Genomic DNA, 25,314 nt, shown 5'->3' with positions numbered 1-25,314 from the left:
AAGACTAAGGGCCAAATCATCCCTGTGTCTGATGAATGACGCACAAACAGTTCCATTGACCCAGATCACCCAGGCCCCATGGTAAACAGCCCATGTCTTCTGCTCAACCTGAGAATCTCAGACGTTAGGACTGTGCAGGCAAGCAGTCTTTCCTGGGGGGCGATGTCAGAGCCGACAAGGATGGGTTATTTTTCATTGAACTCCACTTGGTAGAAATTCAGCCTAGAGGTGGGGAATGCTGTGGATGGCCCTGGCTGCCAGGAGCACTCGAGGGGCGTGCTCCCCCAATGACACCACCTCCCTCCTCAGAGTTCCAGTCAGGATGGAAGGAAAAAAAAAGGTATTTCAGACGAGCGTTGCGCCAGCCCTGGAAAACTCAATAAAGTCTTCATGCGTAAAAGAGGTGTGCCAAAGGCTGGTCGTTTGACGTCAGGATGGGCGATGAAAGGTTCTGCTAATTCGCAGAGATGCAGACACAAATTCGAGGGGATGGAGGAGCCTCTCGTGAGTGGCGGTGTCATTAAGGTGAATGTAAAGAGCATGTGTCGCTTCCACATAGGGAGCCAGACTTGCATTTCCTTTCCAAAAGAGAGCTCTTGGTACAGGCCCAGCAACACAGAACATCTGCACGACCAGAATGAAAATAGGCATCCATTGGATTTCTTCCCCCGTCTTCTTCTCAAGCTGACTGTAAGAGTCTAACAGGACACGTGGCTGGAAAATTCCACTGGCTCCTGGGTTTAGCCTTGCCCTGCTCTGCCTCATCAACTCTCCAGACAGGTCCCAAAGCTGCTGATGCCTCATCTTTTCCGAATGGGGAGGAGCCTTGGTCCCAGGCTCACTCTTTGGTCCTCAGCTGCTCCATCCACGTTCATCTCCTTGGTGAGCACATCTAGTCCATGGCTGTAAGTGCCAGCTATAGGTTGGTACTCCCAGTTTGCTATTTCCAGCCCAGGCCTTTTTCACAAACTCCAGATTCTAACACCCACCACCCCTCCCACATCTCTGCTGGGCTGTCTGGTAGACATTGGAAACTGTGTCCGAAATGAAGCTCCTGACCTTCCCCCAGACAAGCCTTCCACAGCCTTACCGTCACTCCATCTTTCCACTGGTTCAGGTCAACATTTGGAAGTCATCCCCAACTCTTGTCTCTCACCCCCAGGGCATCAGAAAATACTGTTAACTCTGGTTCAGAACATGCTCCAATCCTACTGCATGTCAACCACCAGCTCTCACCCATCAGCGCTCCCCACTCTGACCCTGGCCCACTATAGCCTCTTCCCAACACAGAAGCCAGAGGGAAACTTTCAAAACCAAAATCGGGAATTCTCTGGCAGTCCAGTGGTTAGGACTCTGCACTCTCACTTCCAAGGGCCTGGGTTCAATCCCTGGCCAGGGAACTAGGAGTCCACAAGCTGCGTGGTGTGGAAAAAAATTTAAAAAATAAAGTAAAAACCTAAATCAGACTATGACACTGTTCTGCTCAAAAACCCTCCAGTGCCCCACCCTGCCCGCTGACATCAAAATCAAAATTCTCTAATGGTACAAGGTCTTGCACGATTGTCCCTTCGCTAGACCCTTTGGCCCTTGCTCCCTCTACTCCAGACACGGACACCAGATCCCAGTGGGTCTTGAGCATCAACTACCTGCCAGGTGTGGCACTATGAGTATCCAGGTATGATGAGCTATCCAGTTAGTGGAGGAGGCAGACAGACAAAGCATGCCTGGCTACATACATGGCACCTGTGACATGCCAGACACTGCCCTGAGCAGTACAAACACATTCAGTCCCTCCTTAACACATCTGCCACCATCAGGTACAACTATGTCCCCTTTTACAGATAAAAACATGGGGCACAGAGGGGTCAGACATTTGCCCGCAGTCTCCCTGGCAGCTGAGGGGGTGCCAGCATGGCACCGTGGTCTGTCTCCGGGGCCAGCTCCCTCACGATGCACCATTCTGCCAGCACCGACCACTAATGAGGCTCAGATGTGTGTCAAAGCAGCACCTCGAGCAGAGGGCACTCGGGAAGAGAGAGGGCGGACAGGGGAGGTTTCTGAGAGCAGGGCATAGGGGCCGAGCCGGCATTCACCAGGCAGAGGTCCCGGGAGGCCTTGCAGGTAGTGAGAGGAGGGAGGCAGGCCCGAGAGGCTTCAACCAGCGTGGCGAGTCAAAGCCACCAGAAGCAGGTCGGGGGCAGAATGCAGGTCTCAAGAAAGACCCAGGGGAGGCTGTGCATGAAAGATAGGGGCCTGTCGGTGGAAGGTCTAAGTCTGCCTCAAAATGTGTAATTTGTCCTAGATGTCAATGTTTCCCAGCCCTGAACGTTTACAGAGTGCTGTCCTGTGCTGTGCTAAGTCGCTTCACTGTGTTCGACTCTTTGAAACTCTACGGACTGTAGCCCGCCAGGCTCCTCTGTTCATGGGAGCCTCCAGGCAAGAATACTGGAGTGGGTTGCCACGCCCTCCTCCTGGGGATCTTCTCCACCCAGGGATCCACATCTCTTACATCTCCTGGCTTGGCAAGTGGGTTCTCAACCACTAGCACCACCTGGGAAGCCCAAGTACTGTCCTAGGAGATGTGAAAATTACCATTGCCCACTACCTCCTTCATGGATCACTGCCGTGTTGTGGCAAAGGGGCTTGGGTAACTCAATGAAGCTATGAGCCATGCCATGCAGGGCCACTCACAATGGACGGTCACAATGTAGAGCTCTGATAAAACATGGTCCACTGGAGGAGTGAATGGCAAACCACTCCAGTATTCTTGCCAGGAGAACCCCATGAACTCTATGCAAACTCCAAGAGACAGTGAAGGACAGGGGAGCCTGGTCTGCTGTAGTCCAGGGGGTCACAAAGAGTTGGATGCAACTGGCAACTGAACAAAAACAACAAATGTCTGCTACAAACAACGGCCCATTCAAACAATGATAGATAACAAGCACCCCTAAGTGCCAAACTATAGACTCCAAGTACCATTTCCCAGGAAAAGAAACCAGGGCTCCTTGGAGAAATGATGAACTCTAGGTGTAGGGCAAAAAACATACAAGATGAGCCCAAAGCATCACATCAGACAGCATGGGGGCTACCAGCAGCCACTGGGGTCCTCTCAAGGGCTCAGAAGCCAACCTGAGGAGCTCCCACAAGCCAACAATGAAACCATGGAGCACCACTGCATCAAAATGTCCCACATTTAAGTCCATACATTAAAACTCTGATTACTACTGTTGGAGGATGCCAGTGAACCAATTAGGTACTTTGAAAACACACAAATACAAGAAAAGAATCAAGCACTCCCTATACGAACTTTACTATGAGGTAACCAAACAATAGAGAGGGGAATACCAGACCACCTGACCTGCTTCCTGAGATAGCTGCATGCAGGTCAAGAAGCAACAGTTAGAACTGGACATGGGACAACAGACTGGTTCCAAACTGGGAAAGGAGTACGTCAAGGTTGTATATTGTCACTCTGCTTATTTAACATATGCAGAGTACATCATGTAAAATGTCAGGCTGGATGAATCACAAGCTGGAATCAAGATTTCCAGGAGAAATATAATAACCTCAGATACGCAGATGACACCATCCTTAGGCAGAAAGCAAAGAAGAACTAAAGAGCCTCTTGATGAAAGTGAAAGAGGAGAGCGAAAAAATTGGCTTAAAACTCAACTCAACTCAGAAAACTGAGATCATGGCACCCAGTCCCATCGTTTCAGAGCAAACAGATGGGAAAACAGTGGAAACAGTGAGACTTTATTTTTGGGACTCCAAAATCACTGCAGGTGGTGACTGCAGCCATGAAATTAAAAGACGCTTGCTCCTTGGAAGAAAAGCTATGATAAACCTAGACAGCATATTAAAAAGCAGAGACATTACTTTACCAACAAAGGTCCATCTAGTCAAGGCTATAGTCTTTCCAGTGGACATGTATGGATGTGAGAGTTGGACTATAACGAAAGCCGAGCACTGAAGAATTGATGCTTTTGAACTGTGGTGTTGGAGAAGACTTTTGAGAGTCCCTTGGACAGCAAGGAGATCGAACCAGTCCATCCTAAAGGAGATCAGCCCTGAATATTCATTGGAAGGACTGATGCTGACACTGAACCTCCAATACTTTGGCCACCTGATGCGAAGAACCCACTCGTTGGAAAAGACCCTGATGCTGGGAAAGACTGAAGGCAGGAGGAGAAGGGGACGACAGAGGATGAGATGGTTGGGTGGCATCACCGACTTAATGGACATGAGTTTGAGTAAGCTCTGGGAGTTGGTGATGGACAGGGAAGCCTGGCGTCCTGCAGTCCATGGGGTTGCAAAGAGTCAGACATGACTGAGTGACTAAACTGAACTGACTGAACCAAACCGTAATTGAAAGGAAGTATTTTTCAGTGAGCAAAGGAAGAAGGAATGATAGACTTAGAATGTTGCCATGTCACAACCCTTAATTAATCAATAGATTTGGATATTGAATATCGATGGCTACTGCCATCTCAAAAAGACACCAGATATTATAAGCTCCCTAGCAGAAGAGCATGAAACCTCTTATGAAGTCAGCCCCCAACCACTGCCAGACTGAAATTGAATCTGACCAAATTTCTGAAGTCAATGAGCCACTTACAAGAAATACAGAGGAACCTATTAAATGACACACGGGGGTGAGAACACAACACTCAGACCACAGGATGCCCTTGGAGGTGGTCATAAACTGTGAAGAGATGCATTTGCAAAAAGCATGAGAAAATTAGAAATTTGAACACTGACGAATATTTGATGATAGTAAAGAATTATTACTTTTTAGCTGTGCTAATGGTACTGTGGTTTTTTTGGCTAAAGAGCCCTCATCATTTAGTGACACATACTGACATGTTCATGGATGAAATGACATAAATGAGATCAGCTGCAAAACGCTACAGGGTGTGGGGTGTGGGGAGGATGTGGGTGAAACAAGATTGGCCTTGAGTCTGTAACTGCTGAAGCGGCTGAAGGGTGCATGGGGGTTCATTATACTATTCTGTAGACTTTTACTTTTTATAGCTTGAAATTTTCCATAATAAAAAGTTATGAAAATACTTGGCCCCATCCCCAGAGATTCAAATTAATGAGTCTGGGCTTCAGCTCAGGCATTGGTTATTTTTTTAAGGCTCCCCAGGTGTTTCTACTGCCTAGTTGAGGTTGGGAACTATTGCAATCACTGGCATGGAGACCAAGACAGAGGCTGTGGAGAGGAGGGAGCTGAGCCAGGAGATGTCAAGGGGCCAGGCACATGGTCCTTGATCTGGTTGGTAAAGAACGATGAGAGGGAGTGGTCAAGGACAATGCAAAGATTTCACGTGGGGTGCTGGTCACTGGAATAGGGAAAGTGTCAGGGCTAGTAGTATGGGGGACCTGGGGGAAGGTGCCGAGCTAGTTTTAGGTGTTGACTTTGAGGGGCCCATGTGACTGTCAGTGAGATGTTCAGTGGACAGTTGGACCAGTGGGTCTAGAGATCCACACTGAAACCCTAAAGCAGACACAGAAACTTGGGCCCCATCGTGCTGTCCCCCAAACCAAGCCAGAGGTCAGGATGACTGCAGCCAACGATGGCATTAGGGCCTCTAGAAAACAACAGCACCTCCACCCCCTGCCTTGGAAAGGGGGGCCCAGATGACCCCATTCCTTTCACGATTGACCATGATTCATCTTTCATCTCCCCCCTCCTTGTCCACTTTCCTTGGATAGACCCCCTAGGCCCAGGGTGAGGTGTCCTAACCTCCTGAGCAAGTGCCAAGAAACTCCTGCATGTTCCTATGTCCTGTTCTAAAAACTCATGCAGATCAATCAACATTTGTTTTTTTTTTTAATTGAAGTATGGGTGATTTACAATGTTTCAGTGAAGAGAAATGATTCAGTTATATATATACACACACATACATATTCTTTTTCAGATTCTTTTCAATTATAGGTTATATGTGCTATATAGTAGGTCTTTGTTGTTTATCTGTTTTATATACAGTAGTATGTATCTGATAATACCAAATTCCTAGTTTATTCCTGGTCACTGGAACAGGGATCATGTCAGGGCTGGTAGTCCAGGGGACTTGGGGAAAGATGCTGTTGATGGTTTAGTCGCTAAGTTGTGTCTGACCCTTTTGCGACCCCATAGACTGTAGCCCGCCAGGCTCCTCTGTCCATGGGATTTTTCAGGCAAGAATACTGGAGTGGGTTGACATTTCCTTCTCCAGGGGATCTTCCCAACCCAAGGATCGAACCCGCATCTCCTGCATTGCAGGTGGATTCTTTACCGACTGAGCCACCAGGGAAGAAACTATATACAGTAGTGTGTATTTGTTAATCCCAAATTCCCAACTTATCCCTTCCCCCCCCTTTCCCCTTTGATAATCATTAAGTTTGTTTTCTATGTCCATGAGTATATTTCTGTTTTGTAAATAAGTTCATTCATATCTTTTTAAGATTCCACATATAAGTTATATTATATGGTATTTGTCTTTCTGACTTTCTTCACTTATCATGATAATCTCTAGGTCCATCCCCGTAGCTGCAAATGGCATTACTGCATTCTTTTTAATAGTTGTTATAGCATTTGTTGAACAAATGGATGACCAGTACATCTGAAGGAAGACCCCATGGTGTCAGTCATGTCTGGGTATGCCAGGAGACAGTGCAGCCAGCAGCTGACAGATCATCCTGAAATGGCCAACACATGTTCCTCCCACAAATATTGAGTGCTGTATGGGCCAGGTATAATGCTAGGCAGGAGTGAACTGCAAGCCCAGGGTCCTGGCCCCAGGGAACTTGCATTCTAGTGAAGAAGCAGATGGTACACAAGTGTACAAACAAACACAGCAGGTGATGACCTGGAGACAAGCCTGCATTCTCAAAGTGTGCACTGGCAGCTTCTTAAGCGACAAGTTTATGCTTCATCCATCTAAGTCACAAGGTCTTTATTTTTTCCCTTGGACGAAAACCATCACTGATCACAGAGGACCAAAAGCTCCCCACTCAGGAGCAGGGACTTACCACTGAGTCCAGGAACTGAATGTAAGACTCAAGCCCAGGTCTGGTTTCGCAGAACTGCCGGAAAAGCAGCCTCCCGATTGGCTGTTTGTCACATAAACTGCAGTAATCTCGGTCTGGAGAAAAGAAAAGAAGAATGCGGTGAGACTCAGACAGGGCCAGGCAGAGCCATCAACCCGCGTCTGGATCCTCATCCCAGATGGATGCAGCAAGGTGACTGGCAAACTCTCAGGACCCCTTACTCATCTCCAGGCTCTGCAGACTCAGAGGGACAAGATCAGGGTAGAAAAAGGGGTGAGTTAATACCCTGTCTCTACTCTCCAGTCCACTCCCTGTTCAATGCCCTGAATTCTGTGTGAAGATGCTAGCACTTCCTGGCACTATGACTGTGTCCCTAGCTGGCTGATTAGCATGTCACATTCCTTGGTTACAGTGACTGGATAAGGGAGCCGAGCATGCAAACCAAGCCACTAAAATCCGCATGAACCACAGATGTTGCCTGGGCACGCTAAGCCAGGGTGCTCTCTCTTCCTCTGGTGCTGGGGTACAGTGTGTGAGGCCAGGGTCTGCTGCAGAGATCTTGATACTGCGTACCAAGCTGCTGTGAAGATGACATTCACATGGAGAGGAGGTCAGAGCTGGGAAAATTATGAGTGGGTGCTCTGGTGAAGTCATGAATCTGGATCACACTATGCCTGCAACCTGCAGCCCAAACCACATCTGAAAAGCTTATTTATGAGCATTGTTTAGGACAATTTGAAAAACTTTTTAAATGACTTATAATTCAAAACATGCTAATGAACACAGTAAAAAAAAAATCGTATTTGCCCTATTGAAGCAAAGCCCAGTCTTAAAGTGCTTCACATTATGAAAACCCTGCATTTTCCAGCTAAGGAGCTAGAGGCACAGAGGCAGGAAGTGACTAGTCCTCAGCTACTGAGTAGCCAAGAGAATTGTGAAGAAGAAAGACAGAGTAAGAATCAAAGCCAGAGGCCTGGAGACCAGGGTTCTAGTCAGTGACTTGCTATGTGACTCCAAGCAACACATCTGCCCTCTCTGGGCTCTTGTCTTCCTCTGTAACATGAAGATGCGCGTTGGAGGGAAGATGGGAGGGCCCCTTCTGGCTCTTCCTGCAACGACTCTGCAAGAGGCTTTCTCTGGCCAGAAAGATGCTCCAAGGTCTTGCTGAGACACCTTGCCTTGGATCCCCTAGAGCACTGAAAATGAGCCCCTTGATTCTGCAGCTGCACCAGGAAAAGTCAGATGACTTTGTGGGGAAACCAGGAAGAGGGTGAGGGAGACCTGCTTAGGAGAGCTATCCAGAAGACAGGAAAGACTAATCCTTGTAGAGTGTACAGGAGGAACCAGGACAATCATCCCTTTAGAGGGGGTTTCCCTGGTGATATGAAACACAGTAAGATGGGAAGAAAATCATCACCCCCACTCACTTTCATACCCAAAGAGTTTATCCACAGGAGGTACAGCCCTTACTTGTAGGGAGATTGGTGGCTGTGAGCAAGGGCTCTGAAGCTAAGCCCAGGTTCAAATCCCAGCCTCACTATTCACTGCCTGTGTGCCCTGGGGCAGATGACCTGATACTTTATCCCTCAGTTTCCTCACCTGTAAACTGGGAACGATAACTGCACCTATCTGCTAGGACCAGTGGAGAAGGCAATGGCACCCCACTCCAGTACTCTTGCCTGGAAAATCCCATGGACAGAGGAGTCTGGTAGGCTGTAGTCCATGAGGTCACTAATGGTCGGACACGACTGAGCGACTTCACTTTCACTTTTCACTTTCATGCGCTGGAAAAGGAAATGGCAACCCACTCTAGTGCTCTTGCCTGGAGAATCCCAGGGACGGGGGAGCCTGGTGGGCTGCCATCTATGGGGTCGCACAGAGTCGGACACGACTGAAGTGACTTAGCAGCAGCAGCTAGGACCAGCATGAGGATTAAATAAGACAATGCAGAAAAAAGCCTCAGACTAGAGCCCGAAACATAGGAATTGGTTAATATGCCCCATGTGTTATAATGATGGAAGTGCAGTTTAGGGTCTGTTCTCTTCCCCACCCTTTGTGGAACCTCCTCCCCGGAGTCTGTAAAATTCCAGCCCATGGTTCTAAGGGAACAATTCCTCCCAAGCTTCAGGGAGGGGCATGTGACTCTGTCCCAGCCAATCAGAGTCCTGTCTCAGGGCCACACTGATAGGTTCAGGGCACGTGACCCAGCGGGCCTTGGAAGTCCTTCCAGGGATTTTGCTAGAACTTCCAGAAAAGAAACACGTACCCCTCTGGGATGACAAGGTCTTACGACTAGTCAGTCAGGAGCCAACACAACTGTCTTTCCCACCAGACAGCGAGAGCCCATGGAGAGTGAAGCCAACATAGGAGAAAGAGTAAGAAAGAGAAGCCTAGAACTGCAAAATATCATAGGAGACCCCAAAGGCAGCTGACTGAGGCCTGCTCTCCACCTGCACCCTTATCCACCTATCGCTTAACCCAGTGGTGTTGTGTTTTTGTCTGCTGGGTCAGGAAGATCCCTTGGAGAAGGAAATGACAACCCATTCCAGTATTCTTGCCTGAACAGAGGAGCCTGGAGGGCTACATGGTACATGGGGTCACGAAAGAGTCAGACACCGCTTAGCGACTAAACAACCATAAACCCAAAGAGCAAGTGACTAGGGCTGGAGAGTTTATAGCCCACTTCTCCTTTCCTGCGTAAACTGCCTGAGGGCACAAACTGTTTGTGAAGGAATCCACTGGCTCTTGGGTCTTCCCTGGAGGCTCAGACAGTAAAGAGTCTGCCTGCAATGCGGGAGACCTAGGTTCCATCCCTGGGTCGGGAAGATCCCCTGGAGAAGGAAATGGTGACCCATTCCAGTATCCTTGCCTGCAGAATTACATGGACAGAGAAGCCTGGCGGGCTACAGTCCATGGGGTTGCAGAGTCGGACACGACTGACACCTCCACTTCAGCTGTTCTCAGTATACCATGTGCAGAAGGCACTCACGACCTTCCCATTCTCTCTTGAGTGGATACGTTGATGAACAAAGATGAGACACCTTGCAAGTCTCCCCTGGGCCCCTCCTCAAGTGGTTTGGGGGCTGAAACTAGCCTTGAATTGTTGCCTCACTCAGCCTACCTTTCCATGCACAGATGGTTTGGGAATAGCCACTCCAACAAACATTTAACCCACCTCGGGGTGTGGCAGGATCGGTGGGCATAAAGGGATGGGGGGAATGGGACACGATCCCAGATCTCAGGGATGTTGGATTCCGTTGGAAAGGTGGAGTGTGTTTGGGTGAGCAGACAAGATCCCAAGTGACAGTAATAAAATGTCAGGTCATCATCAGCGACAGGAGGGTGACCAGTCTGGGGCCTGCACCTGTTAACACAACACCCTACAGACATAGCCTGCCTTCTCACTGCCTCCCTCTCAGCCTGATCCCCCGAGGGGAGAAAACAAACTTTCTCATCCTTCCCTGATCAGCTGAGCTTCCCCGGCACCAACACACAACAAAGTAAATTACCTCATGTCAAACTCCATTTTATTCAATTATGGCAGGGAGCACCCCCATCGCTGATGCGATTCGAGCGAGGGGCCCTCCCCATCTCTGAAAGCAATTATGAGATTTCATGCACCGCACTGCGATTCCTCAAGGGTTCATCTGACAGGGTTTTCTCTCTCCATATGGCGTGTGCTGTCAGTATGGAAACAAGGATGCTGTAAACTCACAGCACAGTAAACACCACGTGATTCCAACACAAGCTGTCAGCACCTTAGTTCTGACTGTGCCTCTCCCAGCTGTACGGAGGATCCCTGGCAAGAAAGCCATGTGCCAGGAGCCCAGGAAGAAAGAAGAGGATTAGCAAGCATCTACTGGGATGTTTCCTTAACTTGAAATAAAGATAAACGGACCTGTCCTCTAAGGAAGTGCAACCACCACTAAGATCGAAGGGCAAAGTCTGCAGTTCCTTTAGAGACAGAGAAGGGGGCCACAGAACAAGGAATAGGAATCTGAGGATTGATCGAGGAGACAGGAAGAGGTGCGGATCAAAGTTCTTGATGTGTCAAGAGCAAGCCCAAGGGGCAGGTCACTTCTGGAAAGTCAGAGGAGACTGCGGTTTAAAGCACAAGTTGCTCTGTGATATCAATACATCTTCAGAGCAGATCCTTCCTGGTCAGTTTCTGTGGAAGCTGGGCATGTTGTAGAAATGCCCATAGCCCTTCTCCCGAGGGTGTCCTAGAGGGGTTTGGTGGGGAAGAGTTCCCAGCACAGAAGGGCAGGGATCTCTCTGGCCTCTGAGTCTCTCTCTCAGACTGGGAGGCCCTGGGATGATGGGCACACAGGCAGGCACACACACATACACACCAGCTCTTCTGAACATGAAAATTCTGCCTTTGGCTACATCGCTCATTGATCTTTCACTCCAAGACAGAAAGAGCCTGCTGTTACGTAAGGTATGAGGGGCATCGGGCTCCCTGACCCCAAAGTATTCACCAATCATCTAATCATTCCAGCCTATTCTTTGGGGTCCTTCCTTCATTCAACAAACTCTCTTCCAAGTTTTCCTGCTTTATGATACCAGAAGGTTCCTTCAATTTTCATACACTCTTATTGAACTGAACACCTGGTGGGAGTGGATGGTGTGGATGAGTGGATGGGAGGAGACACACTTCACACCCACTGGTGGGTTAATGATCCAGGAGCAGGCTTGGGGTTAACAGCTGGCCATCAGCTAAGACCAAGATTAGGGGTGTGGTCTTTGTTATGTGACGTTCGACCTTGGCTGCAGTAGCGTTGGTCTGGCGGACATAGAAAACTGAAGCATATCTAGAGGAAGGTAATGGACAGGGGGTCCAGAAAGCCCGTTCTAAGCTCTGAACTTATAGTGCCCTGGGTCAAGGGGCAGACTGCACCAGGGAGGGCTGGGGGGTGGGGGATGTGCTGGAAAGGCAGGCTGGGTTCAGACAGGAAAGGGCTGGACCCCAAGGCCAAGGAGACTGGAATGGATTCCTTGTCCCACTGGAGCCTCAGTGATTCGAGAGAGCACAAATGATTCAAGTGCAGTGCATGGCAAGGTGGACAAAAATGGGGAGGGAGCAGTGAGTCCGAGACATTTACAGAAGAGGTCGCTGGTTTGGGAGCCATTCCCACCTGTGGTTCAAGCCCCGGCCTTTGGGCAGGGAGAGCGCAGCCGGTGCGGTTGCAATCCTGCTTTGGTGAGAAGCCTAACTGAACTGGCTTTAAGAAAACCACATGTGTCATTTGTTTCTTCAAGGGCTTGACACCTCCCAAGCATGCCCACGACTGGCCGGGGAAGACAGGGGCGCCGCTCCGTCCTGCCCCAGCACGCCGAATTCCTGCCAAAGGGGCCTCAGACAGAACCAATGTCCTCGTAGCAAGTTCACAGACATTGGCTGAGCCCCTTCTGGGCACTGCATGCCGAGGACTATTGGGGCACCTTTAAAGGAGGCTCCCCTCCCCCAGGCTTTGTCTTTGTCTGAGCAGTTTGCTTACCTGCCCCGCTGAGGCAGGACGGAAGCAAGATCACTGGTAGGGCTGGTCACTGCTCAACTGTGAGCAAAGCTGCAGGGCAGGGCTACAGGAAACGCCGCAGCTGAGGGGCGCACACACAGCTCTCCTGACTTGGGGGAGTTTCAGTGGTGGTGCCCATGGGAGGGCTCACCGGAGCATGGGAACGAGAGGGACGGGGTTGCCAAAGGCAATGCCAATTATCAAGCATAGGAGAGAAGCTGAGTGCTGGGGAAGGAGAAGGTCAAAGCCAGAGAAATAGGGCCAGAGGCTAGGAGGAGGCGCCAGGAGAAGCCACAGTGCTTGGCTAAGACAAGTGTGTTATGGCAAAAATGCAGGGCTAGGTCTGCGACCACTGCAGGGAACCTTCAAGAATGGCTTAAAGTATATGGAGGTTCCTCAAAAAATGAATACGATCCAGTAATTCCACTGCTGGGTATTTATCCAAAAGAATTAAAATCAGTATTTCAAAGAGGAATTTGAATTTCCATGTTTATTTCGACAGTATTCATCAGAGGCAAGATACAGACATTAAAGAGGTTAAATAACTTGAGTCCCAGGAGGTATGATCAAAAGATGTCTAAATTTTGGGGGTAGGATTCACGGTGGTGGTGGTGGTGGTTTAGTTGCTAAGTCATATCCAACACGTTGTGACCGCACGGACTATGGCCCACCAGCCTCCTCTGTCCATGGGATTTACCAGGCTAGAATACTGGCATGGGTTGCCATTTCCTCCTCCAGGGGATAGTCCTGACCCTGGGATTGATGCTGCATTTCCTGTGTCTCCTGCACTGGCAGGCAGATTCTGTGCCACTAAGCCACCAGGGAAGCCTGTTGTTGTTCTTGCTATTGTGGTTCAGTCTCTCAGTCGTGTCTGACTCTTAGTGACCCCATGGACTGCAGCACACCAGACTTCCACGTCCTTCACCCTCTCCTGGAGCTTGCTCAAACTCATGTTCATTGAGTTGGTGATGCCATCCAACCATCTCATCCGCTGTTGTCCCCTTCTCCTCCTGCCTTCAATCTTTCCCAGCATCAGGGTCTTTTCCAGTGAGTCAGTTCTTTGCATCAGGTGGCCAAAGTATTGGAGCTTCAGTGTCAGCATCAGTCCTTCCAATGAATATTCAAGATTGAGTTCCTTTAGGCCTGACTTTCCATGATATCCTTGCAGTTCAAGGGATTCTCAAGAGTCTTCTCCAACACCACAGTTCAAAAGCATCAGTTCTTCAGTGCTCAGCTTTCTTTATGGTCCAACTCTGACATCCATACATGACTAAAGAATAAACCATAGCTTTGGCTATATGGACTTTTGTCGGCAAAGTAATGCTCTGCTTTTTAATATGTTGTCTAGGTTTGTCATAGCTTTTCTTCCAAGGAGCAAGCATCTTTTAATTTCATGGTTGCAGTCACCATCTGCAGTGATTCTGGAGCCCAAGAAAATAAAGTCTCTCACTGTTTCCATTGTCTCCCCATCTATTTGCCATGAAGTGATGGGACTGGATGCCATGATCTTAGTTTTTTGAATGTTGAGTTTTAAGCCAGCTTTCTCACTCTCTTCTTTTACCTTCATCAAGAGGCTCTTCACTTTCTGCCATAAGGATGGTGTCATCTGCATATCTGAAGTTACTGATATTTCTCCCCACAATCTTGATTCCAGCTTGTGATTCATCCAGCCCAGCATTTTGCATGATGTACTCTGCATACAAGTTAAATAAGCAGGGTGACAATGTACAGCCTTGACGTACTCCTTTTCCAATTTTGAAACAGTCTATTGTTCCACGTCCAGTTCTAACTATTGCTTCTTGACCTGCATACAGGTTTCCCAGGAGGGAGGTAAGGTGGTCTGGTATTTCCATCTCTTCAACAATTTTCCACAGTTTGTTGTGATCCACACAAAGGTTTTAGCATAGTCAGTGAAGCAGAATTAGATGTTTCTCTGGAATTCTCTTGCTTTTTCTATGATCCAATGGATGTTGGCAATTTGATCTCTGATTTCTCTGCCTTTTCTAAATCCAGCTTGAACATCTGGAGGTTCTCAGTTCATGTACTGTTGAAGCCTCACTTGGAGAATTTTGAGCATTACTTTGCTAGCATGTGAGTCGAGTGCTATTGTGCGGTAGTTTGAACATTCTTTGGCATTGCCTTTCTTTGGAATTGGAATGAAAACTGATCTTTTCCAGTCCCGTGGCCACTGCTGAGTTTTCCAGATTTGCTGGCATATTGAATGCAGCACTTTCACAGAATCATCTTTTAGGATTTGAAATAGCTCAACTGGAATTTCATCACCTCTACTAGCTTTGTGATGCTTCCTAAGGCCCACTTGACTTCACACTCTAGGATGTCTGGCTCTAGGTGAGTGATCATACCATTGTGGTTATCTGGGCCATGAAGATCTTTTTTGTATAGTTCTTCTGTGTATTCTTGCCACCTCTTCCTAATATCTTCTGCTTCTGTTAGGTCCATACTGTTTCTGTCCTTTATTGTGCCCATCTTTGCACCCTTGGTATCTCTAATTTTCTTGAAGAGCTCTCTAGTCTTTTTCATTCCATTGTTTTCCTCTATTTTTTTTTTTTTTTTGCATTGATCACTTAGGAAGGCTTTCTTATCTCTCCTTGCTATTCTTTGGAACTCTGCATTCAGACAGGTATATCTTTCCTTTTCTCCTTTGCCTTCAGCTTCTCTTCTTTTCTCAGCTATTTGTAAGGCCTCCTCAGACAACAATTTTGCCTTTTTGCATTTTTGTTGGAGATGGTTTTGATCACTGCCTCCCGTACAATGTTATAAATCTCCATCCACAGTTCTTCAGGCACTCTATCAGATCTAATCCCTTGAATCTATTTGTCACTTCCACTGTATAATCATAAGGGATTTGATTTAGGTCATACATGAATGGCCTAGTGGTTTTCCCTACTTTCTTCAATTCAAGTCTGAATTCGGCAATAAGGAGTTCATGATCTGAGCCACAGTCAGCTCCTGGTCTTGTTTTTGCTGACTGCATAGAGCTTCTCCATCTTCGGCTGCAAAGAATATAATCAATCTGATTTCAGTATTGACCATCTGGTGATGTCCATGTGTAGAGTCCTCTCTTGTGTTGTTGGAAGAAGGCGTCTGCTATGACCAGTGCATTCTCTTGGCAAAACCCTGCTAGCTTTTCCCCTGCTTCATATTGTACTCCAAGGCCAAATTTGCCTGTTACTCCAGGAATCTCTTGACTTCCTACTTTTGCATTCCAGTACCCTACGATGAAAAGGACATCTTTTTTTGGTGTTAGTTCTAAAAGGTCTTGTAGTTCTTCATAGAACCGTTGAATGAAAACCACAATCACAGAAAACTAACCAAACAGATCACATGGATCACAGCCTTGTCTAACTGAATGAAACTATAAGTTACGCCACATAGGACCTTCCAAGACAGATGGGTATGGTGGAGAGGTCTGACAAAACATGGTCCATTAGAGAAGGGAATGGCAAACCACTTCAGTATTCTTGCCTTGAGAATGCCGTGAACAGTATGAGAAGGCAAAAATATAGGACACTGAAAGATGAGCTCCCCAGGTCAGTAGGTGCCCAATATGCTACTAGAGAAGAATGAAGAAACAGCTCCAGAAGGAATGAAGAGGTTGAGTCAAAGTGGAAACAATGCCCGGTTTCAGATGTGTCTGGTGGTGAAAGTAAAGTCTGATGCTGTAAAGAACAATATTGCATAGGAACCTGGAATGTTAGGTCCATGAATCAAGGTAAATTGGAAGTGGTCAAACAGTATTAAGAGTGAACATCAAAATTTTGGGAATCAGTGAACTAAAATGGGCAGACATGGGTGAATTTAGTTAGGATAACCATTATATCTACTACTGTGGGCAAGAATCCCTTAGAAGAAATGGAGTAGCCCTCACAATCAACAAAAGAGTCCAAAATGCAGTACTTGGGTACAGTCTCAAAAACAACAGGATGGTCTCTGTTCATTTCCGAGGGAAGCCCATGGAATATAATATAATCTGAAAATATATATATATAACTGATTCACTTTGTTGTATACTTGAAACTAACACAATATTGTAAATCCATTATGCTTCCATTTTAAAAAAGAGAGAGAGAATGGCTTAAAGAAAATGGATAGGTTCTTCCCTGTCAGTCCAGTGTGGTGAAAACCCCAGACTTCCAATGAAAGGGGGACAGGTTCAATCCCTGGTTGGGGAACTAAGTTTCCACAAGCCGGGCAGCACAGCCCTACCCTCCACCAAAAAAAAAAGAAGAAAGAAAGGAAAAAGAAAATGGACAGGAAGGAACAGGTTGCTTGGGGATAGAGGCGAGACACAGAGAGACCCCAGTCAGCACAGTGTTAACTGGGAGGTTCAGCAGGTAAATCTGTTTGATGGTGAAGGTCACTGTCTGAGAACACATGTGCAAGCACACCAACACGTGCACACAGATTTGCCACACGACAGATGGCCCAAGACAAGGGGCCCCCTCCTCATCACCGCTTTGGGATGTGTGGGTGCTTGCTCAGAGCCCCTTGTGTCTCCCAGCCTGTCCTCACAATAAGCCATTGGCGGTGCCCAGCCCTCAGGCCCACTGCACAGGACACCTGCTATACTAAATGTGGTGGTGGTGGTGCTTCACTCACTTAGTCACGAAAGCTTTGAGACCCCATGGACTGTAGCCCGCCAGGCTCCTCTTGTCCATGGAATTCTCCAGGCAAGAATACTGGGGTGGGTAGCCATTTCCTTCTCTAGAGACTGAATGTGTCCCTTCCCCCTATTCATAGGTAGAAACCTAATGCCCAGTGTGATGGTATTAGGAGGTGAGGCCTGGAAGGTGACTAGGTCATGAGGGTGGAGCCCTCATGAATGGGATTCTTGCCCTTTTAGAAGAGGCCCCAGAGAGCCCCCTCACCCTGTCTTCCCTGGGAGGACACAGCAAGAAGATGGTCGTTTATGAACTGGCACCTGGACTTCCAGCCTCCAGAACTATGAGAAATAAACTTCCGTTGTTTATGGGAATTCCCTGGTGATCCAGGGGTTAGGATTCCATGCTTTTACTGCCAAGGGCCCAGGTTCAGTCCCTGGTCTGGGAATTAAGATCCTTCAAGCCTCATGGCCTCCCCGCCAAAAACCCACAATAAACAAACAAAACCCTGTTGTTTATAATCCACCCAGGCTGGGCATTCTGCTGTAGCAGCCCAAATGGACTAACGTGCTATCCAGTCTTGGACATGTCCCTGAACCTGAGGCCCAGCACCTCTTGCATCACACAGCAGTCAGAGGATCAACAACACACGTGAGCATCCAGGCCATTCTCAGCATATGGCAGGTGCTACACAAACGGTAGGCCTTCCCAGGTGGCTCAGCGGTAAAGAATCTGCATGCTAATGCAGGAGACATGGGTTCAATCCCTGGGTCAGGAAGATCCCCTGGAAAAGGAAACAACAACCCACTCCAGTATTCTTGCCTGGGAAATCCCATGGACAGAGGAGCCTGGAGGCCTATAGTCTGTAGAGTCACAAAAGAGTTGGATATGAGATAGCGACTAAACAACACCACCACCACAAATGGTAGCCATTCGGATATCACCTCTCCTCTGCAAGACTTGGAAGATTTAGAAAGGAAATGGGATGCAGCCAGTGAAATGAGGGCTGACTCTGCATTAGCACCAGAGATGGCAAAACCCAGCCACTCCTCCTGACGAAAGCTGTCGTTGCTGAGCCCCGGGAAAGGCAGGGGCCAGGGCTTTGCGGCCCTTCTCCCCCTCCTCCAAGCCTCTCTCTCAGAGAAAAGCCACACGTGTCCCCTCGGCACATGGATGGGGTTAAAATCTCACAACTCACAGTCAATTCGTGCAAGACTCATGACCCCCAGTGGACTTAGAAATAGGAATGATATTGATAGTGAAGATAAACAAATGCTGTCACTGTTTTCATTCTTTTCGAGTGACATGAGATGGGAACATACTTTCTTAATTAAGAGCCTGTGGTATGTGGATGCTTGGAGGGTCACCAGATTTTTCCCAGCTGAAAGCCAGAACTCCGGCTGTGGGACTGCATGGCTCCCCTGTGGCTACAGACCCAAGCAACGGAGGCTGCCACCCCCCTCCCGACGTAGCCTCAGTCCCCCGAGGAGGAGGAGCCAGGAGAAGTTACGGCTCGGGTGGGAGGGGGTGCCGACCCCGAAACCAGCTTGGGATTGTGTTCGTTGTCGCCCCAGGCACTCCTTGAACTTGGGCCAAAGAAAATGCACGTTCCATTTCAGAAGTAAGAGCAAGAGAGCTTCCTGAGGAAATGGAAATGCTAACACCGGAGCCCTTGGAAATGAAACCACATGTTTATTGTACAAGGAGGGGAGTGGGGGGCGGGGGTGGGCATCCAAAAGTGATTCCTGGAGCCATCTCTCTATCAACTGGGGGTTCCGTTCCTTTCCTTTTGCTTCCTTTTATTTTATTAAACATCATTTTACTGAAATACCAGGTTTTATTGTTCTGTTTCTTTTTTTCTCGCTGGGGGCAAGGGTCCCAGTAGGTCCCAAGGCAATTGAGGAAAAGAGACTGGAGGAGCCTGGATCAGACTGAGGCCTCGAGCCCCTCCCTCCAGGTCTAAGATGATAAACAGCTTTCTTTCAAAAATTCCTGCCAACGCTGGGAAAAACAATCGGGCGTCTGCTCTGAGGAAAAGGCTGTCTGACGTTTGAAAGGCAAGATAGCATCACGGATAACGGCAGTTCTTCACAGCCCGCCTCTTGGAAGAAGCAGGAGAGGAAAAAGGAAACATTTGGTATTTGGTTAGCAACAGCCGAGTGGGTTCCTATTGCTTCAAGAAAGATGTTTTTATGTGAATAAAAAATGACATATGGCACATTACACAAACACACCCAAACCCAGCCCCGTCTTCCTGCGCTTTCCGTCGCCCTCGTTTTGGTTTCGAGTTCTACTGAATGTCTTGTACTTGGCACATGTCTCTGGAGGACCAAAACTATTAAGCCTGAGTCTTCTAAAGGTTAGCGACACCCGGAAAAGTCACACATGAAACCCCACCATTGAGTGGGGTATTTGGGGTCTGGGCTGCCAGGTGGGGGAAGGGAGGGAATATGGGGTGGGGTAAGGGGGAGGAAAGGAGGGTCTGGTCTGAGGATTTGTGAAAGAGGAGTGGGGGGGTTGAAGTGTGTTTTTGGGGGGCCCCGGTGCGGCAGCCCAGCCAGCCCCACCTCTGCTCTGAATCCACTGGCTGCAGTCAAAGCCCAGGAGGAACCTAGAGCCTGGGAAAGGGCTGAGGGCTGAGCTGAACAGGACGCCAAGCCGACATTGTCACTGCGGGGCCCTCTGGGTAATGATGGGGCCCTAGAGTCACGCAGTGACCTCTCCCTTATCCTCGCAGCCAAGAAAAGCAGAGAGTTTAGATACTTCCTTGCAATGAGAATGAGAGGAAGAATTGGGTGGGTAAGTGGAGCAGTAGAGTGGCGGAGGTGGGCCTGGGGAATGGCCAGGGAGGCACAGACATGGTGTGACTGTGATTGGGATGCCCGGCATCGGGGAAGAGCTGGGGACAGACTTGGGACCTGGGGTCCACGCTTGGCTTTCTTCCTGAAAAACTGAAAGTGTTAGTTGTTCAGTTGTGTCCAGCTCTTGCAACGCCATGGACTGTAGCCAGCCAGGCTCCTCTATCCATGGAATTCTCTAGGCAAGAATACTGGATTGAGTAGCCTTTCCCTTCTCCAGGGGATCTTCCTGACCCAGAGATCAAACCCGGGTCTCCTGCACTGCAGGCAGATTCTTTACCATCTGGTGGCTCAGACAGTAAAGAATCTGCCTGTAGTGTGGGAGACCTGGGTTCGATGCCCGGGTTGGGAAGATCTCCTGGAGGAAGGCATGGCAACCCATTCCAGTATTCTTGCCTGGAGAATCCCCATGGACAGAGAAGCCTGGCGGGCTACAGTTCATGGGGTCACAAAGAGTTGGACATGACTGAGCGACTAAGCACACACAGGGATTCTTTAACATCTGAGCTACCAGGGAAAACCTGGCCGTCTCTAAATCAGTCACCTGAAACACTGGGCCCTGTGCCCTCTCCCAGGCTGAAAGCCCCCTACTCTGTGTCTATAAGACTGCCTCAAGGGAAAAGCATGCCAACCACCAGGCATCAGCAGAAAGGGCATTTGGTTCATCAGCAATGGAGGCTCCTGAAAACACCCCGCAGACAGGAGACAACTGACGTGTGTGACCTGTGGCTGTCTCTATTTCTCTAGATTTTAAATATTTACAAACGAGGACAAAACAAGTCTTCTAAAAACACGGCTGTGAGATCTGAGATTAGGAAATCCCTGGCAAGCAAAGGAGATGTGACTCCCAGACGGCCACCTTGGGATGCAGGGTCTGGGCTCCACGTGGGTGCTCAGGACCCTGCCAGGCCAGCAGCAGAGCCTCCCGGGAGCCAGGCCATGCCCGCTGGGGTGCGGCGCCTGGGAAAGCCCGGCGGAGGGTGAATGCTGCTCTGTGCCCGCTGACCGGGGCCTGCCTTCACTCATGCTCTGCTCACAAGCATCCTCTTAGAGCCACATCCCTTCTACAAGCTTTCCTCCTCCTGGAAAAGAAATTTCCATGTGGATACAGGCAACTTTAGAAACTGAAGTACGCAGGCCACACCCAGGTCAACTGGATCAAATCTCTGGAGATGGCGTCAGTAGTTTTTAAAGCTCCCCAGGAGTTTCCAAGGACTAGTTCATCATTTCATTCCCCAGCAGCTGGAACAGTGCCTGGCCAAGCAAGAGCACAGGTGTATACGTAAAACAAATGACTGTAAAGCGAAACAGATGAACAAACAATGTGAAGTGGAGGCCATAAGCCTCCTCCAAGCTGGGGAGTAGAAATCCTGGGCCCGCACTCCCTTGACCCCCTCCCACCATGAGTGGTTAATCTGCCAGAAATGCAGGTCTTCCTGAAAAGACTAGACGATGAAGAGCTGCTCCTAGCAGGGCTTCCATCTAAGGTTAACAGAAGAACCGTGAGGTGTGCAGGGCTCTGAGTGCCCCGGCTGGGCCAGGCCATCTGCCACAGCTGTAGTGGGCCCTTGGCACCCCCAGGAGCGAGGCGGGCCCAAATGCCTTCCAGAGAGCTCAGCCGGACCCATAGGGCGGGGGCCAGGGGACTGGACTCTGCCTCTGGCTTCTCTGATGCCTGTATGCTTCCAGATCCGTCAGTCTGCTCTCTGGACCTCAGTTTCCCCTTTTACAAAATGAAGCTGATGAACTAGAAGAGCATAAATGTCCCCGCCTCCCAGCTTGGTGATCCACAAGGAGGTGCGGGGGTGGGGGTGGGGGTAGGGCTGGGGTGATGATGCAGATATCAAAGAGGACTTTTTCCTGCATCAGAGTCCCAAGCAGAGTTCACAGCTGTTGAGGACTTTAAGCCCACCTGGCTGCTGCCCTTGCACTGTGGCCAGAGCGGCCAGGAGTTAAATGGCAGCATTTCCCGAAGGCCAGGGAACAGTGATGCTCCGGGGACCAGGGTCCCCAGCTACCATCTCAGCCCTGCCAGTTTGCTGCAGGGTCCCAAAGCTATGACACCCCCCACCCCTGTGCCTCAGTCTATCCTGAGAGCTTTTCCTATTTGAACCTGAATGACCATCCTGACTCACCCTGACTGTGGGCTACACTAGCCTGCCCAGGAGGACAGCAGGGAGGCATGGGGGCTCTGACGCCTCAGAGGCTGTGCCCACTGTGCCATCCAGGGCCCCAGGGCCTGGCTTTACCTAGAGCGATGAGCTAATGAAGCAAAAGCCACAGGGGGGCAGGGCCAGGAAGCGGCTGGGCAGGCAGGAGCCAAGGCAAACAGCAGCCTCCATGCAGAGGCGGCCCTGCTTCTTCCTGGGCCCGTGGCCAAGGCCCAACGATGCGCACTAGCTGTGCCAGCTGAAAGTGGCTTGAGAAGCAAATGCCTGGGAAGGTAGAGGCAACTGGTGGTCTCTCCAAAGTCCTGATGTCTCAGGGTCCAAAGACACCCCACATCCTCTCCATGTGATCCCCATCAGGGGCTTAGCCAGCATCAGCTTGTGCACTTCTGGGGACAGGAAGCACTTCACCTACAAAATGCCTGGTACTCTTTACCAGCACCATGTTAAGGGTCATTCTTATGTGGAGACCAAATCTGTCTTTCTCTAATATCTGCCCATTCATCCTCCTTCCTGAGATTGTTGTGTTCCGTCTCTAAGTCATGTCTGACTCTTTGCGACCACAGGGACTGCAGCACACCAGGCTCCTCTGTCCTCCAGTATCTCCTGGAATTTGCTCAAATTCATGTCCATTGAGTCAGTGATGCCATCTAACCACCTCATCCTCTGTCACCCCCTTCTCCTTTTGCCCTCAATCTTACCCAGCATCAGGGTCTTTTCCAGTGAGTTGGCTCTTTGCATCAGGTGGCCAAAGTAATGGAGCTTTGGTTTCAGCAACGGTCCTTCCAATGAATATTCAGGGTTGATTTCCTTTAGGATTGACTGGTTTGATCTCCTTCCTGTCCAAGGGATTCTCAAGAGTCTTCTCCAGCACCACAGTTCAAAGGCATCAGTTCTTCAGTGCTTACTCTTCTTTATGGTCTAACTCTCACATCCGTACATGACTACTGGTAAAACCATAGCTCTGACTCTAAGGACCTTTGTGGGCAAAGTGATATCTCTGCTTTTTAACACACTGTCATTCCTGGGACAGGGAGGGCAAATGTTTACTAGTAGTTATTCTGTGCTCCTGGGGGCCTCTCTCAGATAAAAGTCCCGTCCCACCAGCTGCCTCATCACAGCTCCTACAAGACCAGCCATGTGACATACCTGAACTCTGTTTCCTTAAGAAACAGCCTGTGGAGGCTCAGCCCACCAGTACCCGACCCAGGTCTTTGATAATTAAATGTGCAGCCATGTCAGCTCTTCCCTTCAAGTCACCTTTGCTTAGCTCAGCCCCTAACCCCAGAGGGGCTAGGTTGGGAAGAGATGCACATACTCCCAGGAACATAGAGTTCACCTGGCACCCACATTATAGATGGGAAACAGGAGAGAGGTGTACTGCTTCAGCAGAAAGCAACAGAGAAAGGCAGAGTGTCAATTCAGATGTCTCTTAGCTGAGTTAGAGCCCAGGGTGGAGTCGGGGTTTCAGACATGAATTTTCATAGAGTGCAGCTAAGCTGGTTTTCAGAAAGAGGTGACTTTTGGGTCAGACAGTGACCTCCCCACTTCGCCACCTGATGTGTCATAATAATAACTGAAGGGTAGCAATTAACAAGAATGGGGCACCTGCTGTATACCAAGCACCATGAGATGCACTGCAGGTGCTTTTCTCTTCCAATCCTCCTAACAGCCCTAGGAAATAGATGCTATTATCAGTCTTTGTTTCAGATGTCAAAAATGAGGCACTGAGAAGGAATTAGCAGAAGGTCCCAGAGCTTGCAAGGGGTAGGGATGAGATCTGAACTCAGCTCTCCATGAAAACAGAACAACTCTTCTCCATCTCTTAGCTTCTAGGGATCCATGGCATCAGCTGGCAAAGGACTGAAACCCTGAGAGGTGGATGGCCCACACCGGTGCCCCACACCAAAGGCACTATTCGGCAGGCTCTGGGAGCTCATAGGGGAAAGGGGGCACCCCCTAAGCTGTATGCACCGTGATCTACTGGTCATTTCCACTCCCACGAGCCCAGGGCTGCTTTGCATACTCAATCCGGGGCTCCAGCCTCCAGAGACAAGGCCTGGGGAAACCAGGGCAGGTCAGGGGCTGGCTGTCAGCTGGACAGTTATGCACCGCCGGCTGGTCCAGCACGGGAGAATGATCTGGAACACCCCTTTCTCTCCTCGCCCTCCAGAATGCCCCCTCCCTGGAGCTCCTTCAGTCTCAGGCCGGCCCCACACCTGTGATCAAGCAACATGCATGCTGTCTCATTCCTTGGGCTGTGGTCCTCAGAGCTGACTTCCTCACCGCCCCCACCATCCTCAGCTGAGCCGTAAATTCTCTGCATCTCCGGCAGAGCCAGGGACAGTCTAGACACTTATGAGGTCACCAATAAATATACAATTGATTAAAGCAGGAACAGCCATGAGAAATATTATTCACTAGGATCCTGTTTACACTTCCTTTGTCAAAACAAATCCCTCGCTCCTTGAAGGTAGAAACCTTAGAGTCCTGGGTGTTCAGAAGTAAATGCTTGGCTTTTAATAGGCTGCTGGCGTTGCACTTCACAGCACATTCCTGTGCTCAGACCTACATCGAGGCAAGTCCTTAAGCCAAGAGGTGGTGATAGTTTAGTCACTAAGGCATGTTCGACTCTTGCGGACTGGAGCCTGCCAGGCTTCTCTGTCCATGGGATTTTCCAGGCAAGAATACTGGAGTGGGTTGCCACTTCCTCCTCCAGGGGATCTCCCCAACCCAGAGATCGAACCCATGTCTCCTGCATTGAGGGCGGCTTCTTTACCAACTGAGGCACCAGGGAAGCCCTAAGCCAAGAGGACAGGAGTCCAAACAGGGCCGGACCCCAGCTGGAGTAGGCAGGGCCCAGGCTGCCTTGTTCCCTGGACACCCAGCTCCCCACTCAGAGCCTGGCTCGTAGTAACAGTTGACGAGTGAATGAATGAATGACCTATTTCATCAATTTGCTAGCCTTTGGCTACATTCTAATTTCTCCCCAGGCTGGGTCAAGTTAATGAATGGATCTGCCACTCGGGAAAGCGAGCCTCTTCCCGACATTGGCATCATCCTTCTTCATGACACAATCATGTCAGGGCAGAGAAAGGGCGTGCTGGAGGGA

The 25,314-nt window shown here is 49.3% G+C and overlaps 1 protein-coding gene across 2 annotated transcripts in view; it reads right to left on the bottom strand.

Moving 5' to 3' along the window:
- The window catches only part of GRK5 (G protein-coupled receptor kinase 5), a 225,651-nt gene that overhangs the window by 61,396 nt on the left and 138,941 nt on the right, over nucleotides 1-25,314 (bottom strand). For both annotated transcript variants that reach the window (XM_043924897.1, XM_043924896.1), the window contains exon 3: nucleotides 7,018-7,130. In XM_043924897.1, coding sequence (XP_043780832.1) covers nucleotides 7,018-7,130 — 113 coding nt within the window. The remainder of the gene's footprint in view (nucleotides 1-7,017; nucleotides 7,131-25,314) is intronic.

Source organism: Cervus elaphus, chromosome 15 (assembly GCF_910594005.1).
Source record: "Cervus elaphus chromosome 15, mCerEla1.1, whole genome shotgun sequence".
Classification (NCBI taxonomy): domain Eukaryota; kingdom Metazoa; phylum Chordata; class Mammalia; order Artiodactyla; family Cervidae; genus Cervus; species Cervus elaphus.
The sequence above is the reverse complement of the archived record's forward strand: the minus strand, read 5'-3'. Positions and strand labels throughout refer to the sequence as shown.